The 18,071-nt window shown below is 34.7% G+C and overlaps 1 protein-coding gene across 2 annotated transcripts; it reads left to right on the forward strand.

Moving 5' to 3' along the window:
- Window positions 1-3,479: 3,479 nt before the first annotated feature.
- Window positions 3,480-8,170, forward strand: LOC109002364 (protein JASON). Of its 2 annotated transcripts, XM_018980069.2 has the most exons (7): window positions 3,488-3,820; window positions 4,346-4,394; window positions 4,508-4,587; window positions 5,652-5,899; window positions 6,173-6,944; window positions 7,027-7,109; window positions 7,935-8,170. In XM_018980069.2, the coding sequence occupies exons 1-7, from the start codon at window positions 3,644-3,646 to the stop codon at window positions 8,041-8,043; spliced, it is 1,518 nt and encodes a 505-aa protein (XP_018835614.1). In that variant the 5' UTR covers window positions 3,488-3,643; the 3' UTR covers window positions 8,044-8,170. The 2 variants fall into 2 exon arrangements, with proteins under 2 accessions (XP_035540709.1, XP_018835614.1); XM_035684816.1 differs by lacking the exon at window positions 4,346-4,394 and having other exon boundaries at window positions 3,480-3,820.
- Window positions 8,171-18,071: the final 9,901 nt, after the last annotated feature.

Raw genomic sequence — 18,071 nt, forward strand, 5'->3', positions numbered from 1 at the left:
TTCTGTTTCTGGTCATGATCCGATGATTCTGATTCTGTTTTAATCTGATATATGACCTTGTCATGAGTGATAATAGTGACCTATTTCCCTGTCACAGGGCATAATAATGACTCCCTAGCCCTATCACTGGATAAAATAGTGACTTCTGGTCCTGCCACGAAATATAATAGTGATATTTATTATGAGTGCAATCGCTTTGGTATCATGGTGATTTGGTTTTCTACAGAATGCACAACCCTACCACAGGGGTTAAACATGATTTTTGTTCTGTTCTGATTGTCTAGTAGAAAATATTTAAGGTTTTAAATTATATTAGTTGGTATTAATTTTTAATGAATTTAAAGTTTATATCTTAGTTAGAGAAATTAAGTGGTTATTAGCGAATTTGAGAAATGCTGATATTTGAGGGTTACGTTAATATTAGATTTTTTTTGAAAAATAGATTACATTAGTATTTCAGGTTTAAGTATCAAAATACGTGTTCAACTACAAATTTATAGAAGTTACGTGACTATTTTATAGGTAACAGCTAATATTCATTCAGCACTGCTGTGGAAAAATTCTGAAAGGCTAAAATGTCCAAGTAAGTGTGGTTTCTATTTTAGATTTTGCATAAAAAGAAATGAACTAGGGTTGATCTTGGAAAAATATGCATGTTTTGTAGTGAAAAGAAATTTGTAACACCCTTAGTTATTTGTTCTCCATTACTCATGAAATCTGTATAAAAGAGAAAACTATTTTTATCATGACTGGTGTAGATACGAGCAAATTTATGGCATCCTGTTTCTGACATTGCAAGAAGAGCGAATATGAAATTTGAAAATTTGTGGATGTTATGTGAAGATGCTTTTACTCGGTTTTTGAATATGTGAAAATGATATGTACTTGTTTAGTACTTTGTTTTTATATGATGTGGCATTCTGAAAACCTTTGACATGACTTTCTGATTCTTATTTGATATTGTTTCTGGTCATGATCCAATCCGATGATTCTGATTCTGTTTTGCTCTGATATATGGCCCTGTCACGGGTGTTAATAGTGACCTCTGACCCTGTCACAAGATATAATAGTGATCTTTGGCCCTGTCACGAGATATAATAGGGGTCTCTGTTCTGGGTGCAATCGCTTTGGTATCATGATGATTTATGTTCTGCTTGACTTTCCGCATAATGCACAACCCTATCACAAGGTTAAACATGATCTCTGTTCTGATATGATGCTCCGATATGTTATGATATAATATGATAAGATGATGATATTCAGTCATATTATACCAAAAGACATTTTTGAATATGAACATTTTGAACTGTCGCTCTGATATTCTGATAATATGTTTTTGCATTTGTATCTCTAAAACTAAAATGGTTTGTTCTACATTCTGAATTCTGTTAAAAGACTCATGTTTACATATTAGTATATGTTCTTTGTTTTCTGAGTCTTTAAAGAGATTTTAATTTATTTTATTAAGGTATTTTTTTAGTGTCTTGGTGAAAGAACATATATTTTTGATTTTGAATAAATGAATTTATATTTGATGGGAAATTTGGAGTATATAAATATGTTATACAAGATGGTTTAGGTTATAAAAGCTAACTCTTCGGACCTCCAGAACCAGAGTGTTACAAGTAACATCCAAACTCTAAATAAAAGAAAGGGAAAAAATATACATTAAAATTATCGATATTAACCATATCCATCCAAAAAGGTTATCAATCATACAAATAAAATTAAAAATAAAAATAGAGAAAAATAAATTAAGAAAATCCTTAATCATCTTAATTCCAAATAAAAGAAAAAAAGCAAAAAAAGTGAAGACTACTGGTACATAAAAATTATTATGTATGAATAATAGAGTATATAAAAATGTATTATGTATCTACATATATTATTATATGATTTATGATACATTATTAATTGATAACATATATTATTTAATATTTTATATAGTCAATGATATTAGATTAGATGAAAATTATATAATTAACTTATACAATATTATATAAAATAATATATTATATATAAAAACAAATTTTAAAAAATATATAAAACAATTTGGTCAATTTCGGTCCCGACTAGTCCAAAAAATTCATATCCCGGGACTAGACCAAAAACCAAATTCCTCAAAAATGGAGGACCAAAACTAATCAAAGAAATTTTCAGTCAGGTTGGTTTTCTCACTAAAAATTCTTCAACCCTAGTTTCAAACTAGCCCTTAAGAGTGAGCAAGGAGGTGGGGTTGAAATAATAATAACGTAAATAAATATGTTAATCAGCTGTGATTTTGGGATAATTTAAATTTGATTAATATAATATTATAAAGAGTATTGCTAGATAGATTTTTAGGATATGCAAGTCTATGCATTCTTCTTGAAAAAAAATATAATTTATTATTTAAAAAATAATTTTTTATGCGAGTTTTAAATTTATTTATTTTTTTAAAAAATATTTCACAATAGTTGCACACTTCAAAAATAGAAATATTAATTCTCTATTATACAACACATATGCCGAGTGAAAACAATACACGATCATAATGTACTATACTCTACTCGCTTATTATAAATTATCCACTTAGAACGCTGTGTATCAATCATTTTATAACAAATATATGCTGAATCTTTCCACGCGTCAAACAAACATAGCGAGTGTAAACATTTTCCTCGTGGAGCTCCAAACTTTGGCAAATGATTTGTATAATTGTAGATGAAAAATAATACACACGTGAATTTTTACAATACTTTATACAACAATATTTTAAAAGGAGAAGTGTTTTTGTAAACTACTTTATAAAACTAATATAATTTTATAAAAATATCTTTATTTTATAATATGTATTGTGAAATATATTGTGTGTATCATTACTAAGTTCGATTTACGATTTACCATTTATAAGTATGACATTACATAAATTTAATATTATAATTTTTTTAACACTAAACTTAATCGATAAAATTTAGTATTTATTATTAACAAATACTAATTTAATAATATCTAATTATACTAATATAGTATAAGTATTTTCTAATTTATTTGTGAGATTAATAGATTTGAATAATAAGATTTAAATAGTACAATTAATGTCTAATAAGATATATAGTGTCTAATCCATATAAAATGTTATAAACATAAAATTAATAGATTTAAATAATAAGATTAAAATCTCATATTATATTAATTAGTAATTTAACATATAATATATATAATATAATATAAAAAATATATAATATATAATATAAAAAATTAAAAAATATATATATCAGTCCATTCGATTGAAATCGATTTTTAAAATATAAAAACTAATAACAAACCAATTTAAGACCCATTTTGATTTTTAAAAATAAATATTAGATTTTTCAATTTGTGTTTACATCCATAATTGTTGAGCGTTAAAACAAGCAGACAAGTTTAAAAATAAGATGAAAAAAATTCAATTTTTAAATAATGAATTCTTACTTAAAAGGAATACGCAAGGCTACTCTAGAAATTCACCATCATTACTTCCAAACTTATTTTGGAGCGGTACCTTTCCCTCGATTTCTCTGTTCAAATTTCAAAAACGACCCAACAACTCTCTTTCTCTCTCAGACCACCTGATTAATCATACAAGGCTCAAGCATTCTCGAGAAGCTAAGGCCAATAATCTATGAAATTGTCCTTCTGGCGTGAATTAGGGTTTACTTGCATATCGGTGGCGCGCTTCCTCGAAATATCGATTTCCAGAGCCATGGGTTGCTTCTTTGCTTGCTTTCGGACCAACGAAGGTCGCCACCGTGCTCCGCCCCATCTCGTCTCCACTTCTGCCACTGCATCCAAGCCCACCGTGCGATTCCACTTCTCGCCCACTTCTCTCTCTGTTTGATTCCCGAGTCGAGAAAAAGAAAAGCAAAAGATATATCGAAATTTTATGTTCTAATACTTCAAATATTGCTTCGTTTTTTCAAGTAAAAACTCAAGATTTGAATTTCTTCAAGTTTCTCGAGGTGTCTAAGCATCCAAACAGACATTTTAAAACATTTCGGTATTTCTTTATCCTCGTTTTCCTTTTAGGAACAAATTAATTAAAAATGTGAGTGAGATTTAATCGTTTATTTCTGGTTCATTTTCAATAATCGAGCAGAATTTTGGATTCGTGAGATTTAGTTTACGTTTCTTTTTTGTTTATTTAAATTAATCTGTTAAGCTGCCTGGAAAAATAAAGGAAAGTAATCCAAATGAGTTTTTGTGTCTCGTGCTTCTATGTTGTCTTGGTTTCCTGAAAACTTAAAGCTAAAACTATTTATGAGCAAAGATCATTTTCTCACTTGTGAACCGTGAGCTCACTTTCTGCTTTGTGCATAATGATCAGGAAATTCTGATATCTCAAAATCGTTTATCATCACTTTTTATATCTGAAGGTATAAATCATCCTGTTAAAGTTATATGCTCTTGTTGAGTTTTTCTTAATCACATTAAAACCAATAATCGGATGCCGTCAATTTCTAGTGATCTTTTCAAATTTCTTCTACAGATAAAGTAGATTCTGGCTGCAATGATAGGGAAACTACTGGTTTTGGATCTCCCGTAAAGCACATGGATCTCAAGAATGAGGTATAATGGAATTGATATTACGTGGGACTTCCTTAAGATTGATTTGTTTAACCTTTTGAGGTCTTAAGAACTGTTTATATGAAATGGTGATTCATGTTTCTATCGTCTATCTAATTCGTAATTAGGCGTTAGGATTACCAGGAGTAGAGTTTTCATAAAATGCTGTATTCTTTAATTTATCCTTCTTACTGTATATTAAGTGTAATGTTGAATAGACAGAATTCGAGTTATAAATAGAAGCAAATAATTATGTTTCCGCTCATCATTTTTGTTAAATTTCTTAATCATATGCTTTGTTTGCGTCCTTACATCACATTACATTTTTATTTTATTCCCTTTTGAAGATGTGAGTAGTTTATATTGTGTTTCAAAGTAAAAACACTATATTAATCTAATGTGGACTGATAATTTCAAGAACTGCTTTCCAAACGAAGCCTGATTATCCGATATAGATGGGTTGTTTTATGGTGTTTCTCTTCGACTGGTTCTGTTTTCTGGTTGTATGATTTTTTTTTTTTTTTTTGGGTACCTATTGATAAATGGGTATTGTCGGTGATATTTCTGAGTCACTAAATGCTTTTGAATCCAAGTTGTATGAGACTATTAATCAAAACTGAGGAAGCTGTATGGTATAGTTAACTCTTGCTTCCATCCAAGTTGTATGGTGTAGTAGGAAAATTCTATGTATTACATCATTATCCTACTCATATCCCACTATGATGGAGTGTCATTGCTCATCAATCTTGTTTTTTTTTTTTCTTTTTAATTGAGATGATCCAAGGGTGATTGATAGTTCTTCACTGAAAGTAATGCTATATTCTTTTTGGTTTGATTATTGAATTTCGTACACTGGTCACTTTCATTATGGTGCTAGAGTCAAGAATTTGAATTTGATTGCAGACCTATTTCATCCATCTAGTACCTGAGTCAACCACAAATACTGGAATCATTCTCATTCCTTTATATAGGATTGAGTTGGCTACTTTGAGAAATACCCTTCTTTATTCAAAATTGTTTTTGCCTGCTGACATTGTCTACTTGGTTATACTAAAATTATTGTGCAGGCCAAGTTTCTTAAATACTGTGGCACATTAGTGGAGACCCCTGCTGAAATTCGGAAAGCAACTGAAAAGTTGAATGGTTCACCTCCCTATGAAAGAAATTTAGAGGGTCAAAAATTCCATTCATGGCTTCCCAACACAACTATCAAGAAGCTACAGTTAGACAAACAACCTGATCTTCCCCCCACTCCTGATAAACTTTGTGAAGAGTGGGAAAAAGTATTAGGTTTGCAAGAGCGGACGCCTAGCAGGTTGTACTTCTATTTATAATGAAAGTCGTTGTGAACCAACTGATACACCAGGCATGAGCAGGGAGTTTCACATGTCATAAGTCCTACCTGACTGCTACCTCATTAGTCTAAGAGGCTTGTTGTGGTCGTCTCTATTTTGTTTTTGATAGGGTTTCAAAGAGAACAATTAGTTCCATGGTTAAAAGTGTTTTTTTTTTTCCCACTTAGATTGATACACTTAAAACAAGATTTATAGCTTCCTGACATTTGTCAAACTTCATCTATTTCTTGTAGCTGTATATCCAGCATACAGAATACTGGCAGGACATCTTTCAGCTCTACTGAAGGCAATCAATCCAGGAGTATTAATACCGCTGTCGGAGTTCATGGTAATCAGACTGAAAATGTTGCAACGGATGCTCGATTCAGGAACAAGTCTGTGCATTTTGACTGTGATATTGATGCATCCAACTGTAGAAGTTCATCAGAAAATGTAAGCCAAAATCCAAAGAACTATCAAGCACCAGGTGATCAGAGTGTTTCAGAGCCTTTACCTTATCCAACCCCACTTAAGCTGTCTGATGAGATGCAAACACCTGGTACTGTTTTTCCCACAACATTAGAAAATCTACCGTATGGGAAGACTCGAATCAGGTCCCACTATGTGTATTCCGTTCTGAACCCAGTTGAGAGTGACTTCCAATGGAAGGAATTGAAGAAAGAAGACTCTAAGATTTCTGGTGAGCTTAGAGAATCTCTAGAGTTTGAGGGAACTCCACCCCCTAGGTCAGAAGAGGGAGGAGTAAAAGAAACTTTGCCTTGGAAAGAATTGAAGGTGGAAGCAAGCCCATCTGCTTGGCTGAAACCACAGACATCTATTCAGGATGCGAATAGTGAAAATTATGACTCTGCTTCTGCCAAAACACCTCATTTTGGTAGAACTCTGGGGGACAGGCCTATAATAGGGCTTGTTGCTTCTCACTGGAATAATGATGAGCCTTCTCACATTTCACCGAAGTGGTGGGATGGGAATGGAATTCCGAATTCTACCAACAAATACAAGGAGGTATTTCTTTTGGTTCTTTGTTTTCTGCTTGCTGCCACCAACAATGAAAGCTCCGTTTAAGAAATGCTGGTTGTCTTTGCAGGACCAGAAAGTTAGTTGGCATGCTACACCGTTTGAGGAGAGATTAGAAAAAGCTCTGTCTGAAGAGAGTTTTATCACTCAAAAGTATGCTTGCTTCCTCCGTTGTTGAATATGATTCCAAAGCAAATTGTTAATCATTTGGGTGACTCAGGAGCCAAATTACTGCACTCATTTACTTCATATTATGTTCTGTGGATAAGCCAATACAAACTTTCCCTTCTCCACATGTAGATTGTGTATGGTGACAGGATTTTTATGTTGCTGGCCTCATATTTCAAGAATACAAATATCTTATGTTGCTGACCTCATATTTCAAGAATACAAATATCAAAGCCAGGTCAAGACCTTGGCTGAAGATAACCATATCCATTCTCATTCCCATTTTGTTAGCTGCTGTTATTAGAAACCTGTATTTAGATAGCTTGATGACTTCCATGTTATTGAACTGCTAGATACAAAAGGGAGATGCCACAAGGGGGTAGTAACATAAGTTAGTTTCAGCACTCCCTGTAAGGATATGTATTAACACTAGTGTTGACTGAAAGTAGATGGATTATGTTTGAATTGTGGTGGTTGCAATGAGTATGTTTGAACCTATATTTTTCGGCAGAGACTCGTGGCTTTTGTAGGTAATAAATATTACAGTTTATGGAACCCAGATTTGAAATCTTGTGTTTTTGAAGATAATGAACTTGTATTGATGTAATGATTTTATCGTGTTTTTGTTCCTTGATTGCAATGTTATTAATTTTGTCCCTGCTTTTCATTTCTCTGTAAAGAAGAAAAGAAAACTTGGTCCAAATGAATACCATGTCTCGCATCATCATATAAAGATTTGTCTGAATCTTATTGGTTTTTATATGGAATTGCCTCTCGGGAATCTTGATTACATTTTGATTTGATTTACAGGAAGGATATCTATGGAAAACCAGTGGCTTTTGATGAGAATGACGAAAGTGATACTGCTCTTTCTCAGTTGCAGTCTTCAGCCCAACCCAAGTCGGTGGTTTCTTTCTGATGAATGAGGTGTTGGTGTTTCTGTACTCTCTTGTGGGTTTGTTTTGCAGCTGATATATTGTCCATTTAATGGTTTCTTCTGAAACCAAAACTCTAAACTTTACCGTATGGAACATGGTTGGATTGTATCGTGCTGTTGGTTGGTGGTGCTGGTTCTTTAAATTGGTCCTTATAGCCAATCAAACTCTTTGGCAGCATGTTGATCTTCGCCATGGAAATCTTCTGCCCATGGCTCTTCGGTTCTGGCCAAGAGAGCAGCTTCTAATAATGTACATATCTAAAGGAAATCTTCTGCCCATCTCATCAAATAATGTCTTCCAAGAAGAAATTAAAATCCCTCGTGGCATAGTTTTATCTCATGATTGGGAATGAGCAACAAGGGCAAGAAAATGAACTTAAGCAACAAACTAAGGACTTAATGAAAACACCCTCTTTACTATGTTTCGAATACCCTGGTATCAACATCCAAGAGTAGCTTTGTAACACCCATTCCCGCAGGTTATGAGTGTTACATACGTTTGTAATTGTGCCCAGTAAAGATAACTAACGTAAGAAAAATATCTAATTTGTCGAAAATTAATTCCCAACAACATTAAATAAATAAACAGTCTCATAGCAAGAAAATTTAAAACTAATCATTTTGTGAAAAAGAAAAGACACTTGTTAACTAAGTTTGAAAATCTCTTGAAACATGAAACATTAGCTATGCTTGGTCGGCTACTCGTCAACACAATTTTCTTTTCCTGTACATTTTAAAAATATAAAAATAAATATACAAAATGACTAGAGTACTTAATAAGTATTACATCATATAGAAAACATAATGAACATAGGGTTTTCTTGAAAAGTATACATGCTTAATATTTATACTAACATAAACATGTAAGATGTACCATACATAGCTCATTAAACTTATACTTCCCTTTCTTTAATAGCATGCACACCATAACCTCGAGTTTTGCCCTAGGTTTGGATGTTATAAACTTAATAGGAAGCTTTTAAACTTCATATCTCTATTTTCATGAGATTTTCTAAAGTTGAATAAATTGTGAAAAGCCTACAAGCCAGTTTACTATATAAGAAATGCATGACTTCAAACAAACTTAGAACTCCTAATAATAATTGGCATTGGCTTATGTATCATTTAAACATCTTTTGGCTAATATGCCTTTTTTTAACATTTTGTCCACCCTGCTCAAAACTTAATCCCACATTGTACTCGAACTCTCCACAATAATAAAATATTATTTTTTTTTAATTTTTTTGAACTTTTTTGTAACATCCTGGTCTCGGATGGGTCGAAGAGTTACCTTTTGTCACTCAAAATCATGTCTCAACTATATAGTTATAGACTCCAAACTTTCAGTGACGCATATGACTCTCTATTGCAAATCATCTGCTCCAATATAATTATTCTAAATACCACAAAATCTCAACATAAATATTAACCTTCCAGATACCTAGTTGATAGAGCAAAACAAAACTACTGAATAAAATTCTCTAATAACGAAAGTACCCTCTTTGTGCTTAATCCACTATGCTCACATAGCCTTATTCATGCTTCCAATTCTTGATCCTCAGTTGAAACATGCAAAGATCTGAAAATATTGTAGAGATATGAGGTGAGTTATCAACAACTTAGTAAGCAGAGAACATATACTAGCATGTAAACATGAACATTTTTAGAAAGTTCGGTATGCAGAAAAAAAAATTCATTTCTGATTTTCATATGCAGATCTCAAAAACATGTTAATCAGAAAATCAGAGTGACTTTCAAACTATTAATATTAAAAAATTTCCTTTGGCATAATATGACTGAACATTTTTATCTTATCATATCATATCATATACCATGTTTAACCTTCGTGGTAGAGTTTTGCTATCTTCGATGATCAAACCAGAAAATATCATATTGTGAAACCATTCCTTATTCATTCTTGGAGTCCCAAGTGTGCACACAGGAAAGAACGCATAAAAGACCACTTTGTTTCCAAAGTGGGTGCACTCATATCATATCTTGTTGGTACCAACCATGTCACGTGAACAAGTATCATCATATCAGAATCAGCATCAGCATCAGTGTAGAAATAGATAAGTCATGCCAAAGGTTTTTCAGATGCATATCATATCAAACCATGTGTTGAACATATTCATTTTATTTTCATATGATTAAAAACAGATCCAAAAAATTTTCATATCACATGTATAAAAATTCTTAGATTTCATATTCGCTATTTTCCACTTTTCAGAAACATGTAAAAAATAGTTCATGTCTACACTATTCATGCCAAAAAGCATTTTTATCTTTTATACAAATTTCATGAGTGAATGCAAAACACATAACTAAGGTTGTTTTCACATTTTCTTTTAAAACATAAAATGCACATTTTACAAACCAACCATCATTTTCATTTTTATGCAAATCTAGTATAAGAACACCGCTTATCTGAACTTTCTAATTTTTTTGAATCTTTCCACAACCATGCCGAATGAATATCAATCGTCACCTATACAAAATACTAAACATTACTAAACTTCTAAAAGGACTTGTTAAAACTCTCCATTTACTTAAACTCATACTACAAAAATACCTTTAATAATTAATAAGTTATCATAAATCTAATAAATACTATCCTCATTAAATGTATATTCTTAACTTATTATAATATAATTTTATCAAATATGGCAAAACAACTTAAATTCATTTTGAAAATTAGCTTAAACATATTAAAACTCATATCTCTCTATAAACTGTTATTGGAATCATAATTTAACACTACTAACATATAATGTAGCAATAAATTGTAAATTTCTTAAACAATAGTAGTTCATAAAATATCCTTAATAATACTTATATTAGAAATCATTGTAAACTACTAATCATATCTAATTTAAAACCATCAACGATTTATTTCATATAATAGGCTTCAAGTGTTTAAAATACAAAATTAAACACTTACAATTTACTACTAAAATAAAATTGTACAATTAATAATAAGTAATATAATTAAAGCTTTTTGAATATTTTCTGTGAAATCAAGTTTATGGACTAATATATCTATCCGAGTAAAATTATTCATAATTTAAAAATACTAAATACAACCCAAATTAAAATAACACATTAGTTTCTTAATACAATAAAATAAAGCCCGTTTAAAGCCTAACCCCAACCCACAAAACTCAACCTACTATATGGGTGTTTTGGGAAACATTAAAAATGGGTATGGGCATTTCAAAAATGCCCATACCCCTTGAAGATGCCATATTATTAGAGGATAAAACTCTTCCCATTTGAGAAAACCAGACGTGAGAGAGATTTAATGGGTATGGGCATTTTGGTAATGCCCATACCCCTTGAAGATGCCATATTATTAGAGGATAAAACTCTTCCCATTTGAGAAAACTAGACGAGAGTCTGGTAGCTGCTCATCGAGGAAGGCCTGGATGCAGCGGTGGGTTTGGGTGGAGATTGATGGTAGTGCGGCTGGGGTCGACGGTGATGGAGCCTTAAGAGTAAAAAGGTACCGGTGTTGTCAAGGAAGAAAATTGTAGGAAGAGAAGAGGGGATCAAAGGGAAACTTGTGCTTACCGAGAGAGCATCGTGTGGGTGGAGGTTGAGTGGTTCACGGTGGTTGCGTGTCTCTCTTTCGGTGGTTCTACGACATGATGACAATGATGGTTTCCATTTGCCGTGAGGAAGACATGGGTTATTGACATCGACGATGGTGGCCAATGAATATGAGATTAGCTGATTCACAGTGGGTGGAGGGTGGCGTTTTGCATTGGGCGGTACGGGCAGCTTCCGTTGTGCAGGAGTGGTGGCTGGTGGCCAATGCTGCACCGTCTCTATTTTTGTTGGGTTAAAATAGGGGAGTTTGGACGTGGGCATGGTCGTGCCGCTTGGTGGTTGCCGTGGTCTTGGTTGCAGAAATGTTGGGTTGTGTTTGTGGGCTTGGTTTTTCATTTGAGAACACGGAGGGACAATGGCTGGGGACAGTTGAAAGTGGAGGGAGGGGCTACGATGCAATTGTGGCTTCAAGTGGTGGTTCTTATGCGGCTTCTTGGCAGTTTGGTCTCTTAAGGTGGCATCTAGGGAGGGGTTGGTGTTGGCTGGCATGGGGCAGCGTCTGGGTGTTGCAAGGTGGCAGCATGAGAAAGGAGATGGAAGCGGGATGCTGTTTGCCATGTATGTAGTGGCCACTGATGCCTACATGGGTTGCGGACGCTGCTGGTTACGGTGGCTAGGAAACAGTGTTCGTGTGTGGGTTGACGGTGGTTGAGTATGGAGGTAAGAAGTTTGTGTTTTTTTTTTTTTTGTGGGGTGCTTGTGTAACACCCCCCTTAATTAACTATTAGATTAACCCTTAAGCACTCTAGATTAGGCTTTTAATTTGGGGTTATTACTTATATTAAGGTTGATAGTGAGGTTTGCTTTAATCTTGGCACTAAGTACCATTAAGCTAAGGATTAGAGAAGCAAGCCCATTTTAGTGGATCTTGAGGTTTCCTTTTAACCCTACAAATCTGGAAATGAGGCCCCTTTCATTCAAGCCCAAGAGCCTATAAGCAAGCCCATACATGCAATGCATACCCCGTTATAGTTTGAAAATATTAGAATATGCGAACATGTTCCCTTATAACAATTCAAGGCATAAGAACCAATCAAAGGCATACATTTCAATCATCATTATGTAAAGGCCAAAACACATAGAACCCTAACCTAACCAAACATCATTCGTAACACCTCAATTTTATGACTCCAATGATCATGCTTCATTCAAGGGGTTAGCTGGAACCTCTTATCTTAGTAAACATGAATTTTAATCAATTTTCATGAACTTAGAATCTTCTAATCTATTAAACATAAATTAATAAAGAATTTCTCATAAGTGGCTGAAACCTTTCATTGTGGTTATGGACAATATTTTCTTGAGTTTAGTCCCATACTAAAACATTTGAGTGACAACCATTCATGCACAAACAAACATGGTAGAAACCAAACCTTAACATGACATTCTTACTCCTTTTTCATATCATACGCATCTCCCTTAAACCATTTCCACCATGCTTTAAAAATAATCATAATAAATAAGTTCATAACACATGGAAGAATCAAGTCCCAAACAATCATACAAAAACCTAATCAACAACAAGTTCACAAACCATATGCAAAAAATACCCAAGTGCAAGTTAGAGGTATACTTACAAAATCCGAAATGTATTTTTATTAATAGCAAGCTGAAAAATCATATAAAATACTAGTTAGAATCCTTGCTCAAGAAAAACCCTAACCAAGTGTTCATGTGTAGTATTTCTTATACCTTTCTCTTTCCAAGAAAACCAAGTTTTGAACCCTTCCCTCTTTAAATCTGAAACTTGCCTTCAATATAAACCCTAGCTACTACTTACTAGGGCTGTGACCCACTTTCCTCAAACATGAACCTTCTTCTTCTAGCTCAAGTGTGCGTGTGAGAGCATAAGTTCTAAATGAACTTGACTCAAAACCAAGACCTCTCTTCCTTGATGTCGTGCATGTGTGTGGGGGTAACAAAAGAGAAGTTGGTTTCATACCTTCTAGGTCTTCTTCTTGCAAGTGTCCCTTCACTTTGCTTACTCTTCATGGATTGTTTGGATGGTGAGAAAGTGATGGATACTTAGAAGAAAAAGGGGTGACCGAAACTTACAAGAGCAAAACACAAAGATGGCCAAAAGGGTCCTAGGGTTTTCGACTCTCCCTTTTTATAGACACTCAAGGGCATTCTTGCATGAAGCAAGCTCATGCATGATTGCCAAGTGGTGTGTAGCCCTACTACCTGCTTCCTCTAGCTCATCATTAGCTCAAGTTGGAAACCCTAAAATGTCTCCTAGCATGTGGCGTCCTCCTCTCCCCAACCGAACCTCACTTCCTTTGTTGCCCTCTCTTTTCTTGTCTCGATTCAATGTATCTTATGGCTAAAGGGTCTTTTACTAAGCTTAAATTTCCCTCCATCTCTTACAATGGTGCATGTGTGCCAAGTGGCATGTGGATGTGTGCATTGCATGGGCTACCGAAACCCTACACTTCCCTAGAAGATTTGCTTTTCCCCACACTTTTGGACAAACAAGTGATTGGTCATTTTTGGCACAAAGACCCTTGCCCTAGCCGTCCACTTCAAGGGATTACTTACACAAAGCATCCTTCTAGAAGCCTTGGGCGTGTAACCTCCCTCCAAGTTTGATCTTGCTCCTTTCCATGCAAAAATTTTTACCTACCTTTATTCATGGAAGACACTTGGCAAAAAGCAAACTTTTTTGCTCCCCCATTATTGCCGTCCATGGCCTCTTGGCCTTTCCTTGTTTCATTTTCATATATTCCTAATCATATCCTTTTAGGTTCCTTCCCCATAGTGACATGTGTCAAAGGCTTCCTTCCACAAGCAATGATCTACATGCATGCGTGACACATGGCTAAAAGGTGCTAGCTTTTTCTATGATAGGCGTGTAAGCCAAAACTAGCTCATTCTCACTTCTTTTCCCTTATTTCTATCTAGATTCATCAAGTCCTATACATGACCTCATTGGATGTCAAATATCATGCATAAACCTCAAGTTGGGCGTGAGCCCTAGTTGCACTGGGCTTTAAGACCCTAATTTTCTACAAGGGCAGAAACTCTCTTTGGCCTTTTTTTTTTTTTTAATACAAAATTCTAGAAAGTCTTGGTCATCACATCCTCCCCCCTTTAGAAAAAGATTTCATCCTCGAAATCAGCATCATGTTTATACCAAAAGAAATTTGCTAGGGGAATTGAATCGATCCTCTTTATTTCCTCTTACCCTTTCGGCTATGGACTCCTCAGATGAAGACAGTTGGGGTACATCGCCTTCTCTGATTGTCACTGAATCTTTTGAAAAATAAAATATCACGTTCAAGTCATAGTCATAATACATGTTTACTCGCATTTCATTCAACCTATGTTCAATCTCAAGTTCAGTGTCTTCTATAGGTTGTCATTCTTCACAATAACGAATACGGTCAACAAATGTATCTATGGATCCAAAAGGTTCATGTCTTGGAAAGCGAGTTTCTATTGTGTGATTGGATTCCGCCTCAGGATTAAGCCCAAGAAGGCTTGACCTATTAGATTCTCTCCATACTAATGGGTCATGAGGAGGTTGCCTCTCTTCGTGTGGTAGAGCTCTCTTTGAGAAGATATTGTTTCAAGAATCCATGTCTAACACATGAGTACGGTGATGTTTGAACCTTTCAATTTGTTGCCAATGTTCTCTCATCATTTGATCCCTTCTTATTTATCGATTTCGGCAACTACGTTCACGTCTTGCTCTGATCTATGCTACCGAAGATACATACATACGAGGGGTATTCCTATTACAATCCATGCCCTGTGTACAAGTATGGTAGGTACACACAACATTAAAAGATTCATGAATAACATAAGGAAAAACATACATTCATGAATAACATAAGGAAAAACATACACAAGAGAACAAGATGCACTCATCAATCATTAATAATCAAGACTTGTGAATACATAAGTTCTAAGTTACAAACAAATGAGGATATTTAGTCCTCATCGAATCCTTTCTTTCCCATGTTGCCTCTTGAAAGGATGGATTGTTCCAAAGAACCTTTACCAATGATATCTTTCGATTCCTTAGTTCTTGTTCCTTGCTATCCACAATCTACACAAGCCATTCTTCATAAGACAAATTCGGTTGTAACCGTATGCTACCGTCATCCATTACTACAGGTTGTCTTTCACCAAAGCTCTTCTTTAAAGACGACACATGAAAGACATTATGCACCCCTTGCATTTCAACTGGTAGATCCAAATGGTATACGATTGTGCCGACTCTTTCCAAAACTTTGAATGATCCTACGTACCTGGGACTCAGTTTCCCTTTCTTTCCGTACCGCATGACTCTTTTCATGGGTGATACCTTAATGTACACCAATCTCCAACATTAAGTTCCTTCGTCGCTCGTTGGCATAACTCTTTTAACAGTTTTGAGCTGCTTTTATCCTTTCTTGAATCAATTCCTCTTGCCTTCGTACATCTTGCAAGTATTTTGGTCCAAGCAACTTTCACTCGTGTAAAGCCCATCCTTGTGGTGGGACTTTTTATAAAATGATTTTAGAAAGGACGACAAGAATTATCGTTTGATTTAAAACTTTTTACTTCCATATCCAGGGTGCAAGACTCTACGTTATAAAAAATAAAATGTGCTTGAGAATAAAAGAGGTTTACAACAGAAAACATCAGTCTTACAATAAAATAAAAAGGCCTCTCATGTAATTAAAACTCTCATGCCTAGACTTCTGTGCTCTTCCCCTTGGGCCGTATCCTTCTTGACACATACTGCTCATTCAGTCCCTGTGGGAGGAGGGGTATACATAAAAACTAAAATGAGTCAATGACTTGTAAGCATTACTTCATACAGTTAAAATATAATAACATAGGTTTTCATTCATGCATTCATCATTCCATACATACTATACAAACATGCATACATGCATTCATTTGAAAACGTCACTAGACGAGGTTTTTTTCCCTTTAAAAAGGGATTTTATTTTCTTAAAATGTTTCTCCCGTCAGTGCCTTTATTTCTTAAAGAATGCGATGCATTCATACATTTATACATTTTTTCTTATCACTTTCATTGGCTAGTACACACTGTTATGCCCCGTGTGTTGGGGTTAGCGGTCTTTTAGACCCGAACTCCGCCCTTGGCCACGGGTTGGGAATCCCTTTTCCATTAGGGGGCAACACTGGGTGCACTACCAGTACTACTTACCATACATTGCAATCTACCTAGTCCATTGGTACCCTTTTCATTCATTCATATAGCCGTTACGTTTTTTCATGCATTAAACGTTCATTTCATTCAGTCCATTTATTTCAGTCATTTCTTTTCAGTTCATTTCAGCTCTTTCTTTTTAGTTCATTCATGGAAAAACGTCATTTAAAAGCATGGGCTTAGACATAATTTTTCATGGCATCCATAAAGCATCAGTTCATAGGGACCTTTTAAAACAACATACTTTCTCCGCTTCGGTTAAAGCATCAGTTAAAGCATCAGGCATAAGCCTCAACATTTCTTTTTGTAGAAAACTACATACAATAGATTTTGCGTATAGTCATCCATTCACATGCATATAATTAATACTTTGGTTGTGTAAAAAGGGGCTGCCAAGAAGGGCCGTACATACGTATACCTTTGAACTTCATGTTTTCATGAAACATCGTTCGTGCTGTTTCATAAAGCATTGTAAGGGAAAAACATTTCATTTTCATTTCGTATCATTTTGGAAAACACTAGAAGAGTATGAACATAATACTTACCTAGACTCCATGCTACTTTCATATCATGTAGTTCATTCATGTGCGTGTCAGATGGCAACCTACATGCATACACATAACCTTAACTTCATTTTTTATCTAATGCATAAGCAACTAAACTTAGAATAGAACTACACTTCACTTGAAATACTCTCTTTCTATCCCGTGCTCTTACGTGCTCTTTACTATGCTAAAACATTCGGGATCCACTTACGGTCACTACATCTTCCAAACTCAAGGTCTTACCTCGAGTGCTCATCTACTAAAGTGAACCCATGATTCACCTTAGGATTAAGACACTAAGACATTCGTCTTACTCTTCCTATTGACCACATTCTGACGCATGATTCAGACCGACGGAGTCATGCATCCCAATCCTAGACAATACACCTGTCACTACCTTCATACATCTTAGCTCACACTAAATCCTCATTCCCATCCATGCACGCCACACGACTCTAAGTAAACTCTGAGGCTTAAGCACCGTGTAACCATGCTTAGAATAGATTACCCATTACATATGGTGAATCTGTCCGGTACATGTGTCTCACCAGATCACAAATGTACCTTACCCCTTTATCACCTAAGATCAACATATAATCTGTTGATCACAAGCTCGTATGGACAATCGCCATACTCCGATACCAACATTCTCTTAATCCGGCTAGCATGACTCTTCATGCCACCCGTCC

Source organism: Juglans regia, chromosome 1, assembly GCF_001411555.2.
Source record: "Juglans regia cultivar Chandler chromosome 1, Walnut 2.0, whole genome shotgun sequence".
Classification (NCBI taxonomy): Eukaryota; Viridiplantae; Streptophyta; class Magnoliopsida; order Fagales; family Juglandaceae; genus Juglans; species Juglans regia.